This window comes from Bradysia coprophila, unplaced genomic scaffold, assembly GCF_014529535.1.
Source record: "Bradysia coprophila strain Holo2 unplaced genomic scaffold, BU_Bcop_v1 contig_151, whole genome shotgun sequence".
Classification (NCBI taxonomy): Eukaryota; Metazoa; Arthropoda; class Insecta; order Diptera; family Sciaridae; genus Bradysia; species Bradysia coprophila.
The window spans coordinates 8470997-8487108 of record NW_023503423.1 but is presented as its reverse complement, the minus strand read 5'-3'; the positions used below and the strand labels follow the sequence as shown (position 1 = coordinate 8487108).

The window sequence follows — 16112 nt, the reverse complement described above, 5'->3', positions numbered from 1 at the left end:
CAGACGAACACGATTTCATCCACAGAGCTCGGTGCTCATACAAATATTGATGAGGTTATGTCTCTATGGATGAAATTTGACAATTTGCCTTGGAACAGCCTCTCTAATATGATCTGCCACAAAATAAACAACATTTTTTATATGCTTCCTACTGCGGGACGAAAGAAAACAAGAATAGACCGGCTATAAGCCTAGTGAGGTCTTTTTTCTTTCTCTCAATTTTCTCACTTCTCGAGATACCAACTACCAAATACGTTAGTTATAATTAGGCAAGCAGGAAGAATAGTTTCTTCAGTCGATATCCAGCTGTTGAACAGTAAACATCGCCACCATCGTTCTATCAGTTTCGTAGTCAACTACCAATTTAGTATTCAACTACCATTTTGGTATTCAACTACCAGTTTGGTAGTCAACTACCAAATTATCGAATTATAAATAGGCAAGCAGCCTAAATAATTTCATCAATCGATGTGCAGCTCTCAAACAGTTAACATCTCTACCACCTCTCTATCAGTATGGTAGTCAACTACCAGTTTGGTAGTCAACTACCAAAAATTCAAGCTTTAAATAGGCAAGCAGGCAGAATAATTTTGTCAGTTGGTGCGCAGCTCTCGAATAGTAAACATCTCTGCCGAAAATTACGTTTGGTAGTCAATTATAATATTTACAGTCAGCTACCAACTACAAAATTTTAGAATTGCAATGTTAACTGTGAGCTATCGGTTATCAGATAACAAATAATTATTATTTGCCTGGTGTTGATTCGCTCATAGTGACTTTGCAATTTTGAATTTCAGCTGGCAACTACCAAAACTATCAACTACCAAAACTACCACCTACCAAATTTTCGTTTTATAAATCGGCAAGCAGGTAGAATAATTTCGTCAGTCGGTGCGTAGTTCTCGAATAGTAAACATCTCTGCCGAAAATTACGTTCGGTTGTCAGCTACCAACTACCAAATTTTAGAATTGCAATGTTAACTGCGAGCGATCGGTTATCAGATAACAAATAATTATTATTTGCCTGGTGTTGATTTGCTCATAGTAGAATTGCAATTTTGAATCGTCTCATTTTTGAATAGTGAGACAGACACATGGTCAGACAGACAGACGGACGGACAGATGAAGTGTCCACAATAGGGTTTTTTTTTCTAAAAGAAAAAAGACCTAAAAATATAAACCCACGGGCCGAAAGTGACAGATATGGAAGCCCACGCGGCGAAAGCTTCGCTTTCGCCCCTTTGGCTTACAATTTTCTGTCACTTTCGGCCCTTGGGCTTACATTTTTCAACTTTCGTTCCCAGTAGGCAGCATATAAAACTTAATACGTAACTCTTTCGGCCTCCTCAATCGATACGTAAATAACTATTGTGAGTATAAATTTAATGAGAGCCTCTAAAGTGGCAAACATTTTAAATTTTTAGTTCACTTTAAAATGTAGAAATTCGCACAAATAATTGTCAAATATTATTATTTAATGAAAATTTGTCAATAAACAATTAGATGAAACATTTAATTATCGAAACCAAAATACTTTCAACAACTAGATCATCTGTATCCAAAATATAGTACACCGGCAACTCTCACTTTTATAATGACAGCATATTATGGTTGTATACGCAGGCCCCTCTTGGAAAATCTGTTCTACTGCTTGGTTGCAGATGCTATGCATCAACCAATGGACAACAAGGATATTTTAGAAAAGAAAGAAGTAAAGGGAGTCGCTTATCTGAGACGTGGAACAAATACCGAAAAAATACAAAAGTTAGGACGTATCTGTTCGAAAAATGATATTTAAATAAATAAATTGCATCGATTCATATCAAAGTTTCGAGTTTAAATTACATTATAGCAATGAGAACTAGTTAACTGAGTTAAGAGTTTGTGCGAATAGTGCAATCATTTTCTATATCCTGTAGCGCCTCAGTTTTGTCTTCTTCGAAAACTGTAGCGAAATATTATGTCTGTCACAATACTTGTCCGGGTCCAATGTTACCAATTAATTTTATACTTATGTTAGTGATAAACATACCATGTTTTCTGCAACCATGTTATTATTGTTGTGTTAACCATTGTAACATGTTTGTGTTGACAAAAACGTATTTACAGACTTATTTCTTATACGTGTCTAGTCTAGTGCGTATCTTGTTTAGTAGTGATCCATGAGAAAGACATTAATTTCTCAAGTCTTTTGTGACAGCGCTGCACCTGCAAAAGACAATAGTAGGCATGGGCGATAATGAAAATGATTATCGATAATTATCAATTATCGATAATCGATAATTATCGACTTTTTTTATCGAAAATTATCAAAAAAATATCGATAATTATCGATATTTTGATAATTATCAAGATATCGATAATTCGATATATCGATATTTCGGTCCGAAAATCCGATATTTATCGATATATTCCGATATATCGGTACATTATCATGAATTTTCAGATAAATATCAAAATATCGATATTTTGATAATTATCGAATTTCGATATTTTGATAATTATCGATAATTATTAAATTATCGATAACGATATGATTAATCAATTATCGATAATTTCTTTCGATTGATATTATCGATAATTTTGAACGTCTCCCATCCCTAGACAATAGGTAACATAGACTTAAAATATGAAGGATAGACCAAGGCTCTGAAAGATCGGGTTGATACACTGCGACGAAGGCTTGGCAAAGAAATTTTGACAATTTAGATAAATGTTGTTAAACACACTCGATAAACTTGATAAAAATAGTATTTTATGCTTCAAGCACTGTAAAGGGTATTTTAAGTTAGAGAAATGGTTAATAGTTCGAGCCGAAGCCAATTTGCCATTTGGAGATCATAAAATACCCGGTATAAGCAATGAACGTCAACACAAGGTATGGTGGAATGTCAAACTTTGTAAGTAGCGGAGGATATAGCGATTTCATATAAACAAACTCCTCTCATGAGAGGTTAAGTTTGTTTATATGAAATCGCTATGTCCTCCGGTTTGTATGAACAGACCATACCTGGTTATAAGTAGACATTTCACATAATCTGTAATGAGACAGTTTAATAAAATTTGCCTAAATTGTCAAAATCTGTGTGCCACCGCCATCAACTCGTGTTGTAGCTCCTTAGAATTGTAACGCATACTGGAGTTTCGAAGAAATTTGATTTTGGAAATAAATGAAATGAAACTCAGAATTGTCTTAACCTGTTTTTTCAGAACCATGGTTGTGTTTAGCTGGTTTAGCTGGTCATATGGCATTGGAAACCTCTGACCATAACAAATATGTTTAAAATAATAAGAAGAATTTCTGCAAAATCAAAACTAATAAAACAAATGAAAAACCCTATTTCAAAGACTTCAACTGTTACTGTCTTTTTACAACAGCGGTAACATGAGTTTTCGCGAGATCCGAGAACAAATAATTGCTGAAAATGTTCCTAAACTGGTCAAGTCATTGTTGGGAATAAACGTGAGTTATTTTGCTTCCGCAACGAACGAATTTAGATTTAGCACAAATTTATCCGTTGTTCCAGGAAACGGATCCCAATTTCAAAGTTGGTGTCGATTACCTACTTTCGAACATCATCAACACAAAATACACGTCGGTGAACAGTCACGAGCTTCGTCGCCAAATCAACGGTCTGGGCGAACGTTTCGAAATATCAAATTACAAACCGTACGGTGATCGGCTGAAAGACCTCTGCAAATCATTCTGTTCACATCCAATCTGCAAGGATCATCCAGAAACGGACATCGAATGGCGTATTTTGAGCTTCCTACTGAACACTTCACGAAATCCTATCGACGGCGTGACCAAAAATAAGCAATTAATCAACCTCGGCGCATTGAAAGAAGATGCCAATGCAGAAGAAAGCGATCTTGGTGGTGGTGGAGTCGCCATGAGAAGTTCTTTTGTTGAGCAGGAATTTAGTGATTCTGAATTGAGTGTGCGTCTCCAGTGCTGACATCCATGGATGAAAATTGTTTTAAAGAAATATTCATCAACAGGTGTGGTCAGACGATGAAGACGAGAATGCGGAAGAAAAGTCTAACAGCGACTGTCCGACTCAAAGTGACAGTAATGTGGATGAGTATGATAAGAAAATAGATGCCATGTTCCCAGGCCTGCAGCGACCACAGAAACCCAATCCATTCACATTGATGGACACGAGAGGGTCGGTGCTGAGGTCTTTCCTTTTCGCCAAAGTACAGCACCATTGGTGGAACGATCCGAATTATATCTATCCATCGGTGTCCGATTTTAAGACAGCCAATTATTGCCACTTTTGGTAAGTTTTTTGGTCTAGTGGAGAGTAGTTGCAAACAGTGTGCGTGTATTGGGACACCAATCCACGTACGCAGTGTGCCACTCACTTCCAATTAAAATTTCATTTCCAGGAATGACCGTACTGATAAGCTCAAAATATCAACCACATCGGAGTATTGCTTGATCAGGGAGATTTTGTTCATGTTTCGTGCACCGACCAATTGTAAATTTTTCAGCATCGTAAACGATTCAGTGGAAGTAAACGATCTGGTGTCTCTGAACAGTCTCTCGCTGGTATGTGTAATTCGGTGCAAATTTTTTTGGTTAAAACACAATTGAACATCAACCTTTTCCAACAGCCGGTCATTCAGTCATTTTTGAAAGAATTCAGTCATATAATGACTTTGGTGCGTCGATTGGACACATTTTGCCGGAGTGTAAAGCGGTTGGAACAGAAAAGCCCGCCACATACATACCAGTGTTTCGTCGACGGTATTGAACAGTGCATGGGTCCGTTTCTACGTTTCGTTCTTGCCAAAGAAAGACAAGTCAACGAACTGGATCAACTTGTGCGTCCGGTTACGATTGTCAATTTGCATCACGAATTGCGCGAACACTTCACAACCATTGAACATTTGTACAAAATCTACCACAATGTTACGCTAGACTTCAATCAGTATCCGAGTAAATTGTACCAAATTAATCAACCCATTACGACGTTACTCAAAGGTAAATACTGAATTACAGATCACGTTTGTGCTGCCTACTTGATTTGTGGATTAATGGATGAAATACGGTCATCGATCACCGCAAGCCAAAACCATTATGCCACAACATTGTTTCTAGTGTCCATTCAAACGTATTTGCGCATTACCGATAACTGGTGCACTGAAGGTAGATTGGAGGATTGGAGGGATGAGTACTTAGTGAAGAGGTACGTTCTCAGAAACCGAAAATAACAGAAGATTATCTTCATCAAACCATTGCACGCATTGCACTTTAGTGTTACGCGAGACATCGATCTGGTCGACGTTTATGAACTGAGGACTTATGATGAACTCGATCCGTCGCGTAAGTCAGTCATCACCGATTGCAGTTTCTTTAAGATACTTCAAACGTTCGCTGTTGAAGCTGGCTTCACGTTGAGCATTTTGTACAAAATGGATAAAATTCGTGACGTACGAAAGCTGATTGGCAGTCAAGGTAAATTAAGTTTGAGTCGGAACCAATTTTGATTCACTTGAATCTTCTATTGCAATGAATTCCAGACAATCTTTACAACACATTCCTTCAATTGCTGTCCAACAAGCTACCTAAACCTCCAAAAAAAGGCAACGATCACTTACCGTCGCCGGCTGAAAAAATCGAATCAGAGCCGCCGCTGAAACCGCTAGCTTACCCACCTGAACAAATAGCCAAATTTCGCAACGAATTCGCCAAGAATCCGTTTATGTTTCTGTTCGAAAAGGAATTGCGTCAAATGGAAAAAAGTGGCGACTACGAAACACCCAACCGCTACATTTACTTCTCATTGGAGCCGGAAGATAATTTATTCGAACGTCTACGACCGGCTACATCATTCATTTTGCCATATTGTCAGTTCTTCCGCGCAATTCTCACAACTTTACTGAGAGCACGACTTTCTGTCGCAAACAATTACGTTCTGGAAATTTACAAAAATGAACATCAGCTCGTCCATCACTTGCACAATTTACAGAAAATTTACTTTATAGAAGCTGGCGATCTGATGTCTGATTTCTATTCGAACCTGTTTACACAGGTAAGTGTTGGAACAAATTCATCTTGCTTTAGACCGTTACGTAGCCAACGAACCATCAATACAAAAGCAAACAAAAACTGTTTCAGATCGAAAGTGGAAATTCGTGGAACAATCCATTCATCCTAACCGCTCAACTCAACGGCATATTGTCGTACAGAATCTCAAATTCGTCGTTCCTTTTCAAGGTTCACGTCAATACGAAAGAATCGATAAGAGATGTAAGTGGTAGACGGAACTCTGACGATTTTGTTTCGTTTATCTCATTGCCTATTCTAGGTTATTCGAGCAATCGACGAAATATCATTAAGCTACGTCGGCGATGAACATCTTTACAATATCATCAGCGAACCATGCATTGAGAAGTACAACAAAGGTAAATTTATGGTCTTCGACTGAATGCATTGTACGCGTGGTCGTTGATGTCTCAGTACTGGTTTCTTGCATTTGTCACTCAAAAATTTCCACTCGCAGTGTTCCGTTTCCTACTTAAGATGAAATGGGGCATATGGACACTGGAAAATCTTCGCTTCCCTGTCCAATTCAAGAAGATCGTACTGTACGGCGAACCGAACATCGTTCGTTCAACGTTCAAGCGTTTGGCATTGCTACGCAATTGGTTGATGTATTCTCTGCAATCGCTACTTAGTCATTTCATGACCACGGTGCTGCATTTCCAGAGCCACGAACTGAATACGAACATTGAGAGTGCCAAAAATTTAACCGAAATCATCAACACTCATTCCGCGTACATCAATAAAGTGGCTGAATTGTGCTTCCAAACGAAGAAGAATGAGAATATTTGCCAAGGGATCACTCAGGTTTGTCATTTCAATATGTGGGTGGCGGATCAATCAGTGATCAATTGACGCCTCTTTATTCAGCTTCTGTCTTTGGTGTCAATATTGAAAGATGAATGGCTGAATATCGAAAGCTCCAAAGATGAACTGGATGGGTCATTTGTTTTGGACGAAATTTGCTCTCTCGAGAAAACTTACATCAATTGCCATGCATTTTTAGCCGACACACTTTTGTCGGAAGTATACACTGCAAACAATGCTCAAAGTGAGTGTTTTCATTTGCTGATTTTTCGTTTCCGTTTTATTTATGTGAATTTGTTCTTGCTACAGTGGCTGGTCTGTCTGCTGCATTCAACTGTTCCAGACCCTATTAACTTGTTAATTTATTAAAATTTTCAATTACATTTTCCAACATTTTTGTTTAAGTATTCACATCTTCATTACATACACCGTTCGACCAATATCTTGGAACAATTCTCAAAAGGTAACAATTGAGCTAGAACCATGAAAAGCGACGTTTCACGCATCGAATCAAATTCGCGAAAATTACATCGATCATACGAGAAACCGATAACCACGAATAATCATGCCTTTTCTTTTAATTATAAACTTTTTATGGGCCACTCAGAAAGCACCCCACCCAAGCCTGAATGAACAAGCCAGCGATCATCGACAACTTATGGTCCGATTTACACCAGCCCATAAGTCTCCCTCACGCTTTCAGGTGAAGCACCACAACTCTTCATCGTGGTTTGTTTTGCTTCTATTTTGACATAGAAACGATTGAAGATATACTACAGAAATGATCCTGTGAAGTATAGTCTTGGTGAGAAACAATTTTGAATGGTCACTAGTATCATTTGCACGTGAATATGTTTGGCGAATTTTAATGAAAATGAAATGACATAAAATTTCTGAACATTTTTGTTGTTGTTGTTGTTGTTCAATGACGTACTGATGTTGGTGAATGATAAATATTTCATATGAACAGTGTCATAGGAGATTTTCTTTTATTATCGGAGTGCAGAAAGATTCAGTGAATTTTTACAAGATACAAAATTCGACGACTCAAAAATTTTGTAGAACGGTAAAGCAAGCGCAACAATCTCAATATCACTGGAATAGTTTCTTCTCCATTTCTTTCCTCAAATTTTATTGGTCATATGGACGATGAGCCTCGGCTGCCGTCTGGAAAAGTATTAATAAAAGCAACGAAACGTCACTCCTACAAAATCGCTGCTAACAATTTATGAAAAGTCCTTGTACACCAGGTACAATCAAGCAAACGTTTTTCACTTCAACAATTTTCATTCCTGCAAGCTATCGAATTTTCATTCGTAAATGGATGACCAAGGAGAGGTAAGTACAATTAATTTTTTTCGTAATATTGAAATCCATGTCGTTTGCTTACGACGACGTTTCAGTGTAAAAAAAAAAACAATCAAAAGGTTTTGTGTTGTTTGTTTGGCACCTTCTGGAATTTATAATATTAACTCTTGTCATTGTCATTATTGCATACGCATGGACATAAGTAGCTCATTATCAAGAAACCTTTAATTACGCTATCATGTGACGGTCACAACAATTTTTACATTTTTTGGCAACTATTTTCCAGACGATATTTACATTCCTCAACATGATCGACTAAATGAGTCATTTATTGATGACCGTTAGGTAATGTTTATTTAGCCATATTCGATCATGTAGAAATACCAGTTTCTAAAGGTACATTCGGTTCGTTGGAGGTCACGGAACTGACAGATTTGATATGAGTTCAAGGATATTTCTTGTCATATTGACCGGGGAAATTTCAAGGTCTCGAGCTGACATCCATCCATAAACTGAAATTGAGGGTTAAATCACTCTGGGGATTTTTTGGGACTATGTTAAAGAGATAACCCCCTCGACTGCAATATGTTTTGGAGATCGGAAGGAATGCTCGAACAGGTCAACTCTTATGTGTTTCACCAAGTTTGAAATCGCCGGACTCTGGTGATGACTGCAATTTACTAAAAAATATCGAATGTAAAGTGAATTTCTGAGCTGGGTGGACATGGCATAAATGGCGTGGGGTAATTTGGCACACGGTGCTAAAACAACGCATTTTGCAACTACGTAAAAGGTGAACTCGCACACGATTTTTCGATACCAAAATTTTGTAAAAGGAGTCATTAAGGCGATGACATGGCTAAAAAGTATTTACAGCAATAAACTTGCGTGTGCGAGTTCACCGTTTACGTAGCTTAAAAGTGCGTGCATAAATATCGAAACACCGCTAAAAAGTTTGCGGCATTGGGCCAAGTTCTGTTTCCAAAGAAATTATTTCGTTAAATCTCCTGATCAAGTTCCCAGAAATTTCTTTCAAGTACAAAAACCACCGAAAGATTACAGTAATTTAGCGTAACTTAAGCAGATTCAGATTATCTACTGCAAACAAACCCTGTACAATAAACCGACCAATTTGAATAATTTCTATCAATTTCCCGCAGAATCATTTCGTTGTCGACGATGTGAGCAAAATAATTAAAGAAGCAATCGAGAGCACCATCGGGGGTAATGCATATTTACACGATAAAGTGAATAATTGGACGGGCGCCGTGGTTGAGTCATGTTTGAGTGTTCTAACAAAATTGCAAAAACCGTACAAATATATCGGTAAGTCGATATTTCAACGGTTGGAATCCAACCCATTCATTAACCAAGTGAATTCTCCTTGCTTACAGTGACATGCACAATTATGCAAAAGAATGGAGCCGGATTGCATACAGCCAGTAGTTGTTTTTGGAATAATGAGACTGATGGCTCGTGCACCGTACGCTGGGAAAATAAAACAATGTACTGCATTGTGTCCGTGTTCGGATTAGCCCTATAAATCATTAATTTATTATTTCACACTAATTTTTTGGTTTAGATTAACTATAACTTCCTTCAAGCGGTGATTGCCGTTTCTTTTCTGATCTTGAAAAAAGAAATGAATTTAAAATTTGACATCTAATTCCAAAAAAAACTCAGATTCGGCCTTAAAAGAATTAAATAAAATTTGAGCGCAAACGCTTCTTCTAGTTTGACTATAATGCAAGAATAAATTATCATGTAAAGAAAATAAAACTTTGTTGTTCCTTAAGTTCTATGGATTCTCGCTACCCAACAATAAATGAGAGTTAGTTACATTCGGAGCCCAGACCATCAACGATTATCTGAATAATTAGTCCCAAGATAGTGGAAACAGAGTGAATATGATTCTTATGACATGTTGACTGCTGACTAGAGACCTACAATACAGTAACGCAACCGTACTTAACTGCTAATGTTCCTTATATGTTCGTCACGTATATAATTTTATAGGGCAATACAGTGAACGACATCTCAAATGTCTCACTGTCAAATTTTTCTGAGAATTTTATTGTGTCATTGCAAATTGACAATGACATTCTCTGAAAAAAAAATGACAGTGAGACATTTGAGGTGTCGTTCACTGTATTAGTAGTCTAAACAATTTATTTGATTAAGTCTTGAAGGGGCACAGTTCTGGAAATTGCCGACAAAATAAGTTATGGAAGAACATCAGCCGTGAAGCGCATAATCACCATCATTACCGAGATCATTACCATCAGGTGCACCTGAAAATATCAAACCAAGTCATTAAACGTTTTGACCTTGACCTGAAACTTGATATAAACTTGTTACTCGACCTGACGGTTTATCAGGCTGTTCTAAATTAAAATTTTTGGCATGGACAAAGGTCAATGCTGCACCAATTCAAAAATAGTTTTAAGACTTGAGGGCTCAGAAACAGTCATTTTCCTTGTCAAGCCACCCTGATCTATCGTAAGCCTTATAAAAATTCGACTTGTTTCTGAACAATTTCTCCAGTTATAGTGTAAATTAAAATGAAAGAACTACCACTGTGAAAACTGTATTTGTGACGACTATTTATTAACGTGCTGAAGGATCCGAGTGAAATCCTGACGAGTGTTACTAGAGCACCTAAAAGATCGTATTAGTATTATAATACTACGGTGAGAGATTTTTTTTTTGACAAGTTTGCCGTTTGAAACTCGAGCCGAAGGCGAGGGTTGCATCCACACAAACCGTTAGGTAGTATCTGTGAATTAGAAGGTGTTTTCGGGTGGTGCAGTGAGTAATAGTAGATTTTACATAGGATGCAGCGAAAGTAATTCATTACTACATTGAGTAACAGGCTTCGGTTACTGTCTTTTCGATAAGTGTATAGAATTTGGGTATTTGAACTGAATGAGAGGTATACAATTTCAGCTGTCAACAGCAAAGTTGCTCAAAAATACAGGAATGAGTTTGCATGTATCACAATTATACACAGTTATAAGTTCGAAAGTATGAAAGTAGAAAGTTATAGAAATGGGAAGAGAAATCACGTGGAGCAATTAAATTTTTTTCTTGGAGAGTTAAAAATGGTCAACAAGGGGAAATATTTTGCTCATTGTAATTCACTTTTTGAAACTTTTTTTATAGCTCTTCATCCCGACGAGAAAGCAGGGCCTATTTTAAGGAATTTAATTTCCAAAAATTTCCAAAATTTCACAAATTTCACAAAAATTCTTTAAATTTCCAAATTTTGTTTTCTGTTAGATCTCATTCCGAAGTAATCAGTTAAACTCAAAGACATGAAAAACAACTAAAAAGGCAGTAAAAACAACATTTACGATGCAATCTGTTGTGTTTTTAGATGAAATGACGAAAAGTGATGGAAAAATTTGAGAATTTTTGGAAATTTAATTTCCTTAAAATAGGCCCTGCGAGGAAGTGAGAACCATTATTTGTCAACGGTATTTCCTGGATGTTTTACAACTGTGTTTCTGAGGTCGAGTTAGGAAGTAGGATACAAAATGTGTTCGTACTCTGTCGCTTCTAACTGTTCCTCTAAGAGACCTCTACAATTTTCGACTTTCATACTTTTGACCTATAAACGTATAGCTTTCACTTTATAGGTGGTTGACTTATAACTTGTGACTTATGACCACCTGACTTATAACTTATAAATTCGGATTCATAAGTTTCCTCATAATTAAACGACATTTGTACAAAGTCTCTAATTTATTGCGAAACGTGAATTTCACAAAGCAATTCACGTAACATGAACCGATAATATTCGTAATGTAATGGATCATTTTCACATGGGGTAAACGTGTATCTAATGGTCAACTTTCGCATGGGACATGTTATAAAACATTATTATCAGTGGTCTTTGATAGCCAGATGGTGTAACACTCTGATAGCACCGATAACGCCCGGATCGTTAGTTCTGCCCAAAATTAAGATGTTGCTGTTATAACATAAATAATGGAAGAAAGGTCTTACCATCCTAGACAAAATCACAGAGAGAGCGTGGCCCGCAATTAACTTGATTGAGCACAATTTAGAGGCTGTGGTCGCTCGGTAAATAACATTGGCGAGTGTTGTTGTTTTTTGTACAGTAAATGCTTTTTAATCAATCAAAGACAGACTTAATGTTTTAGCTAAATTTTAACCTTTGTCTTTGACATAATGCTTGGTATGAACATGAACATAAGAATTGAGATATAATTAGAAAATATAAATTACAAGAAAAGTTTTCTTAATTTTCATTCATTTTGTTTCGTAAATTTATGATTTTAACATGTCAATTCTTGGGTATTCTGACCATTGATACCAAATGGTTTGATTTTCGTCCAATTTACTTATCCTCGTCGCCATCTTCTTCTAAACATGGTTGAATGGGAAAAAGAAATATTTTCTTTCAGTTTCGATCTAACAAATCGGTGTGTCCAAAAACATTTACCTTCGTCTTCGAATTGCTCTTCTTCGGCAAATTCGTCGCTGTTTTCACCTTCTTCCGGTTCCACTTCAATGTCCGGAACCAAGTAATACTGCAACGGATTTGGCCACAAGTCGTCTTTCAATAGCTAAACGTACGTAAGGGAGAGAAAGAAAAATGCTTGAAACTGGTTGCAGTTGGACTAGTGTCTGAAGAGTCAGTGGTCAGTGACAGCATTCCCGAAATGACATTTTATTCGCAGTGGCTATACCAATCATTGACCACCCAAAACATATAAACCGTCAATCGTACCTCAGCAATTTCATCGTTAACCGGATCGCTGTTGTCGATGAACCAGTCGAAGAACGTTTTGTACTCGAGGTGACGCTTCCGTTTGGTGCTCTGTTGCTTGAATTGCATCAATTTTAACAGATCTTTGCCCTCTTTCCACGTGATCGGTGTACTGTTCGACGATGGCCCACTCACCGCTCCCAAACAAAACTCTTTCGTCAATGTGGCATTGTCAAAGTACGGATTCTCGTCGAAGTGGAAATGTATGCGATATCCGGATTTGATGTCTTCGAATTCTTCTACTTCCAATTTGGACAGGAAGTGCAAACATTCTTCTTCTTCTTCTTCCAATATCCCAGATATTTGGGGGTGATTGATGAACTGTAAAGAGGGAAGCAGAAGAAATCAATTTTTTTTTGTTCTTCCCTTCGTGACTGCAGCTTGATGTACGTACTGCCGTAACCCAAAAATTTGGAATGCGCTTTATTATGTCATTTCGTTTCTCGTAAAAGGGTTTGCGTAGCTTATTGTATTTCTGTTCCACCTTTAAAATCTCTTCGCTTGCTGTTTCATTCAGTGCATCAATATCATTCTGACATGCATCAATCTGTTCCAACGCAGCAGATTCCTACAAAAAAACAATTTCCCATTACAATATTAGACCAGCTGCCGTTCAATCAGAAAACAATGCAAATGGATGATGATGATGCGTGTTTGGGTGATGAAAATGTGCGATTTTTCTGTGTGTACACGAGAATGATACGATATTCGTATCGCAAAATGCGTTCTCGACCATCTTTACACGCATTTACCGAATAATTTACCTCTTCATTGAGAACTTCGTCGACTTTTTGTTTTTTCGTTGCACCTGCCATTTTGTCTATGTTTACTAACTGAACCGATCTGATCAATAAAAGACTCCAAAATTCAATTTCGCTTTTTAATAAAGTAAACTCTCGATCTGCCGGGAACGCTGTACGGTGCTATAAATGGCGGATGACAGGTAGAAAACAAATGACATGAAGTGAGCCCCAAGCACAAAAAAATTCACACCGGCACGAAAATCGCACCCAACCAATAAATCGAGGAAGAAATTGATGCAGTTAGCCCGCTGAAAATTCAAAATTAAAAGTGTCAAGCCAATATCGTCATAATCAGGGCAACGATTCTCGTATTTTGGTAACTCATAATATTCGTAGCTTGACAGTGGCGTGTATAAAATCCCATAAGAGCTGATAATTTACGAATTCTTAAAGTGTCGATTGTTCAAGTTACGAAAGGCATGAGAATCTACACCCACAGTGCGTTAAAATTTATTTTTCAATTCATTTGTTCATAAGGTTCATAACTACTGTGTCATCCAAAATTCAAATTCTGAAGCGTGAATTACACGCTTATTATCAAGAGGTCAAAGAATTTATGTAGACTGATAGAAGATTGGTACCGAAACCGAACACAAAATGCGAGATCAACACCTCGCGAGATTTTTGACATTAGGCGAGATAAATTGTTTAGCACACACTCTGGAGGGTGTATGAAGGTCGCGCTATAAATTCTTTGATCAAGGTTTTGAAAGTACAGACACAAATTTTTACAATTTAGACCAATTTCGTTAAGCAGATTGACAGATTGTATGAAATTGGTCTAAATTGTCAAAATTTGTGGTCACCGTGATCAACTCAGAAGTGTCTCAGAACCCGGTTAGTGACGCCGATTATTACTGAAGCGGAGCGCAAAAAAGTCATCTATGGGTAATTTTAACTGCATTTCAGTGCGAAAGTTCAACTGAACTGAAATTGCGCTACAATTTAGTACCAAAAATACAGATCAGTGGATTTTTACGATAACGGCCCCAATCAGGCACTAATTTTGAAAAAATGTTTTTCTAATTTTTTCAAATTTTCTCAATTTTTTAAAAAATTTTCAATTTTTTCAATTTTCTCAAAAAAATTCTCAAAATTACTGCCTGCCCCCAATGAAATAATCCACGTTATCCATGTTATCATCAAGTGTGGTGTGTCACTCGCGTATCAGTATCTGCGTTTGGAAAGCGCTGCAAAAAAAGCGGTCGAATCCGATATTTTGAATTTTTGTATGTGAATTTACATTCAAACTTTGATATCTCCGTTGTTTTTGAACAATAAGTGCCAGATTTTGCTAAGTTTGCATCTTTTATGGAGTTTTATCGGTTGGCATACTCATTTGTATAAAATAATTAGAAGAAAATGTTTACTCAACATTTTGCACAAATGAGTATGCAAATCGATAAAACTCCATAAAAGATGCAAACTTAGCAAAATCTGGCTCTTATTCTTTAAAAACAGCGGAGATATCAACGTTTGAATGCCAATTCCCATACAAAAATTCAAAATATCGTGGATTGAGATGGGCGTAACCTCATATACAACCTTGACCTACCTAAGCCCATATAAATTGAAGACCCATTGTCTTTCTCTGGATTAACCAAACTTTAGATTAGGTTTGCTTCACTTCTTTTACCAGTTGGTACACGCACCTAAAGACATTAAAACAGCTGAAGAAAACTTAATCTCGGTTGAATTTCCCTAGGTTTGTTTTTTTTTTAATTATTTATATTAAATTGTTCTTCTAATTGAAATTTTAAACCACAGTTGTCGGTGTTTACTTTTCGGCTATGCGGAAATACATCTTAACAATCCCGCAAGTTTTAGTGAAAGCAAACACAGTGGGGAACTCATTAAGGGCATGTGGTAGTACTTGAAACTATGTGCGCTCCATGTAAAGGTGGGCAAACTTTCAATCAAAATCAAACGATAAACTAAATGAAATAAATATAATCACAACAGAAGAGGCAGTCAGCCGAACCTTTCCAAGGTAAATATAGTAATATATTTACCTTGAACATTTCATTTCAAATATGACAAAATAGTTAACTTCTCACAGACATTCCATTTAACTCAATTTCCACGCTATAGTTACATTGTCCCACAAAATACATTTTTAGGTGTCAATAAATCTTAGTGTAATTGTGATTAATCGACAAAATTCATGCCATCGAAACGTTTGTTATTTCCTTATGAAGAGTTGTTAGCAACAAATGTTCCATTATCTGCGAGGTAATCTGCTACATATGTAAGCAAAAATGACCACAAAAACGACTTTCAATATTTTGATTGTTCACTATAAACTGTTATACTCGATCATCTAAACACAGTTTGGAACAAATGTTAA

The 16112-nt window shown here is 36.9% G+C and overlaps 3 protein-coding genes and 1 non-coding gene across 4 annotated transcripts; 2 read left to right on the top strand and 2 right to left on the bottom strand.

The window, feature by feature from the left end:
• The first annotated feature begins 3272 nt into the window (after window positions 1-3272).
• LOC119074847 (gamma-tubulin complex component 5-like) lies at window positions 3273-7242 on the top strand. Its single transcript, XM_037181161.1, has 13 exons — window positions 3273-3463; window positions 3528-3941; window positions 4003-4283; window positions 4393-4555; window positions 4621-4945; window positions 5009-5195; window positions 5265-5464; window positions 5530-6041; window positions 6128-6259; window positions 6318-6414; window positions 6513-6859; window positions 6923-7103; window positions 7169-7242. The coding sequence occupies exons 1-13, from the start codon at window positions 3386-3388 to the stop codon at window positions 7210-7212; spliced, it is 2961 nt and encodes a 986-aa protein (XP_037037056.1). The 5' UTR covers window positions 3273-3385; the 3' UTR covers window positions 7213-7242.
• A 215-nt stretch (window positions 7243-7457) lies between these two features.
• LOC119075025 lies at window positions 7458-7663 on the bottom strand. The gene has a single exon (XR_005087287.1). It is a non-coding gene; the product is annotated as a small nucleolar RNA U3 (small nucleolar RNA).
• Window positions 7664-7846: 183 nt separating this feature from the next.
• On the top strand, window positions 7847-9801 carry LOC119074851 (dynein light chain Tctex-type). The gene is made up of 3 exons (XM_037181164.1): window positions 7847-8197; window positions 9328-9493; window positions 9562-9801. The coding sequence occupies exons 1-3, from the start codon at window positions 8180-8182 to the stop codon at window positions 9708-9710; spliced, it is 333 nt and encodes a 110-aa protein (XP_037037059.1). The 5' UTR covers window positions 7847-8179; the 3' UTR covers window positions 9711-9801.
• A 2625-nt stretch (window positions 9802-12426) lies between these two features.
• Window positions 12427-13914, bottom strand: LOC119074849 (protein SET). Its single transcript, XM_037181163.1, has 5 exons — window positions 13727-13914; window positions 13357-13530; window positions 12924-13283; window positions 12636-12759; window positions 12427-12556 (listed from the first exon to the last, which is right to left on the bottom strand). The coding sequence occupies exons 1-5, from the start codon at window positions 13775-13777 to the stop codon at window positions 12531-12533; spliced, it is 735 nt and encodes a 244-aa protein (XP_037037058.1). The 5' UTR covers window positions 13778-13914; the 3' UTR covers window positions 12427-12530.
• Between the last annotated feature and the right edge of the window lie 2198 nt (window positions 13915-16112).

Coding starts and splice junctions, on each gene's coding strand:
- LOC119074849 (XM_037181163.1), bottom strand. CDS start 13,777: ATGGCAGGTGCAACGAAAAAACAAAAAGTCGACGAAGTTCTCAATGAA. Junction 13,284..13,356: donor CAAATTTTTGGGTTACGGCA/GTACGTACATCA, acceptor CCCTCTTTACAG/TTCATCAATCACCCCCAAAT. Junction 12,760..12,923: donor TTAACGATGAAATTGCTGAG/GTACGATTGACG, acceptor ACGTACGTTTAG/CTATTGAAAGACGACTTGTG.
- LOC119074847 (XM_037181161.1), top strand. CDS start 3,386: ATGAGTTTTCGCGAGATCCGAGAACAAATAATTGCTGAAAATGTTCCT. Junction 4,556..4,620: donor CTCTGAACAGTCTCTCGCTG/GTATGTGTAATT, acceptor CTTTTCCAACAG/CCGGTCATTCAGTCATTTTT. Junction 5,465..5,529: donor AAAGCTGATTGGCAGTCAAG/GTAAATTAAGTT, acceptor AATGAATTCCAG/ACAATCTTTACAACACATTC.
- LOC119074851 (XM_037181164.1), top strand. Junction 9,494..9,561: donor AAAACCGTACAAATATATCG/GTAAGTCGATAT, acceptor CCTTGCTTACAG/TGACATGCACAATTATGCAA.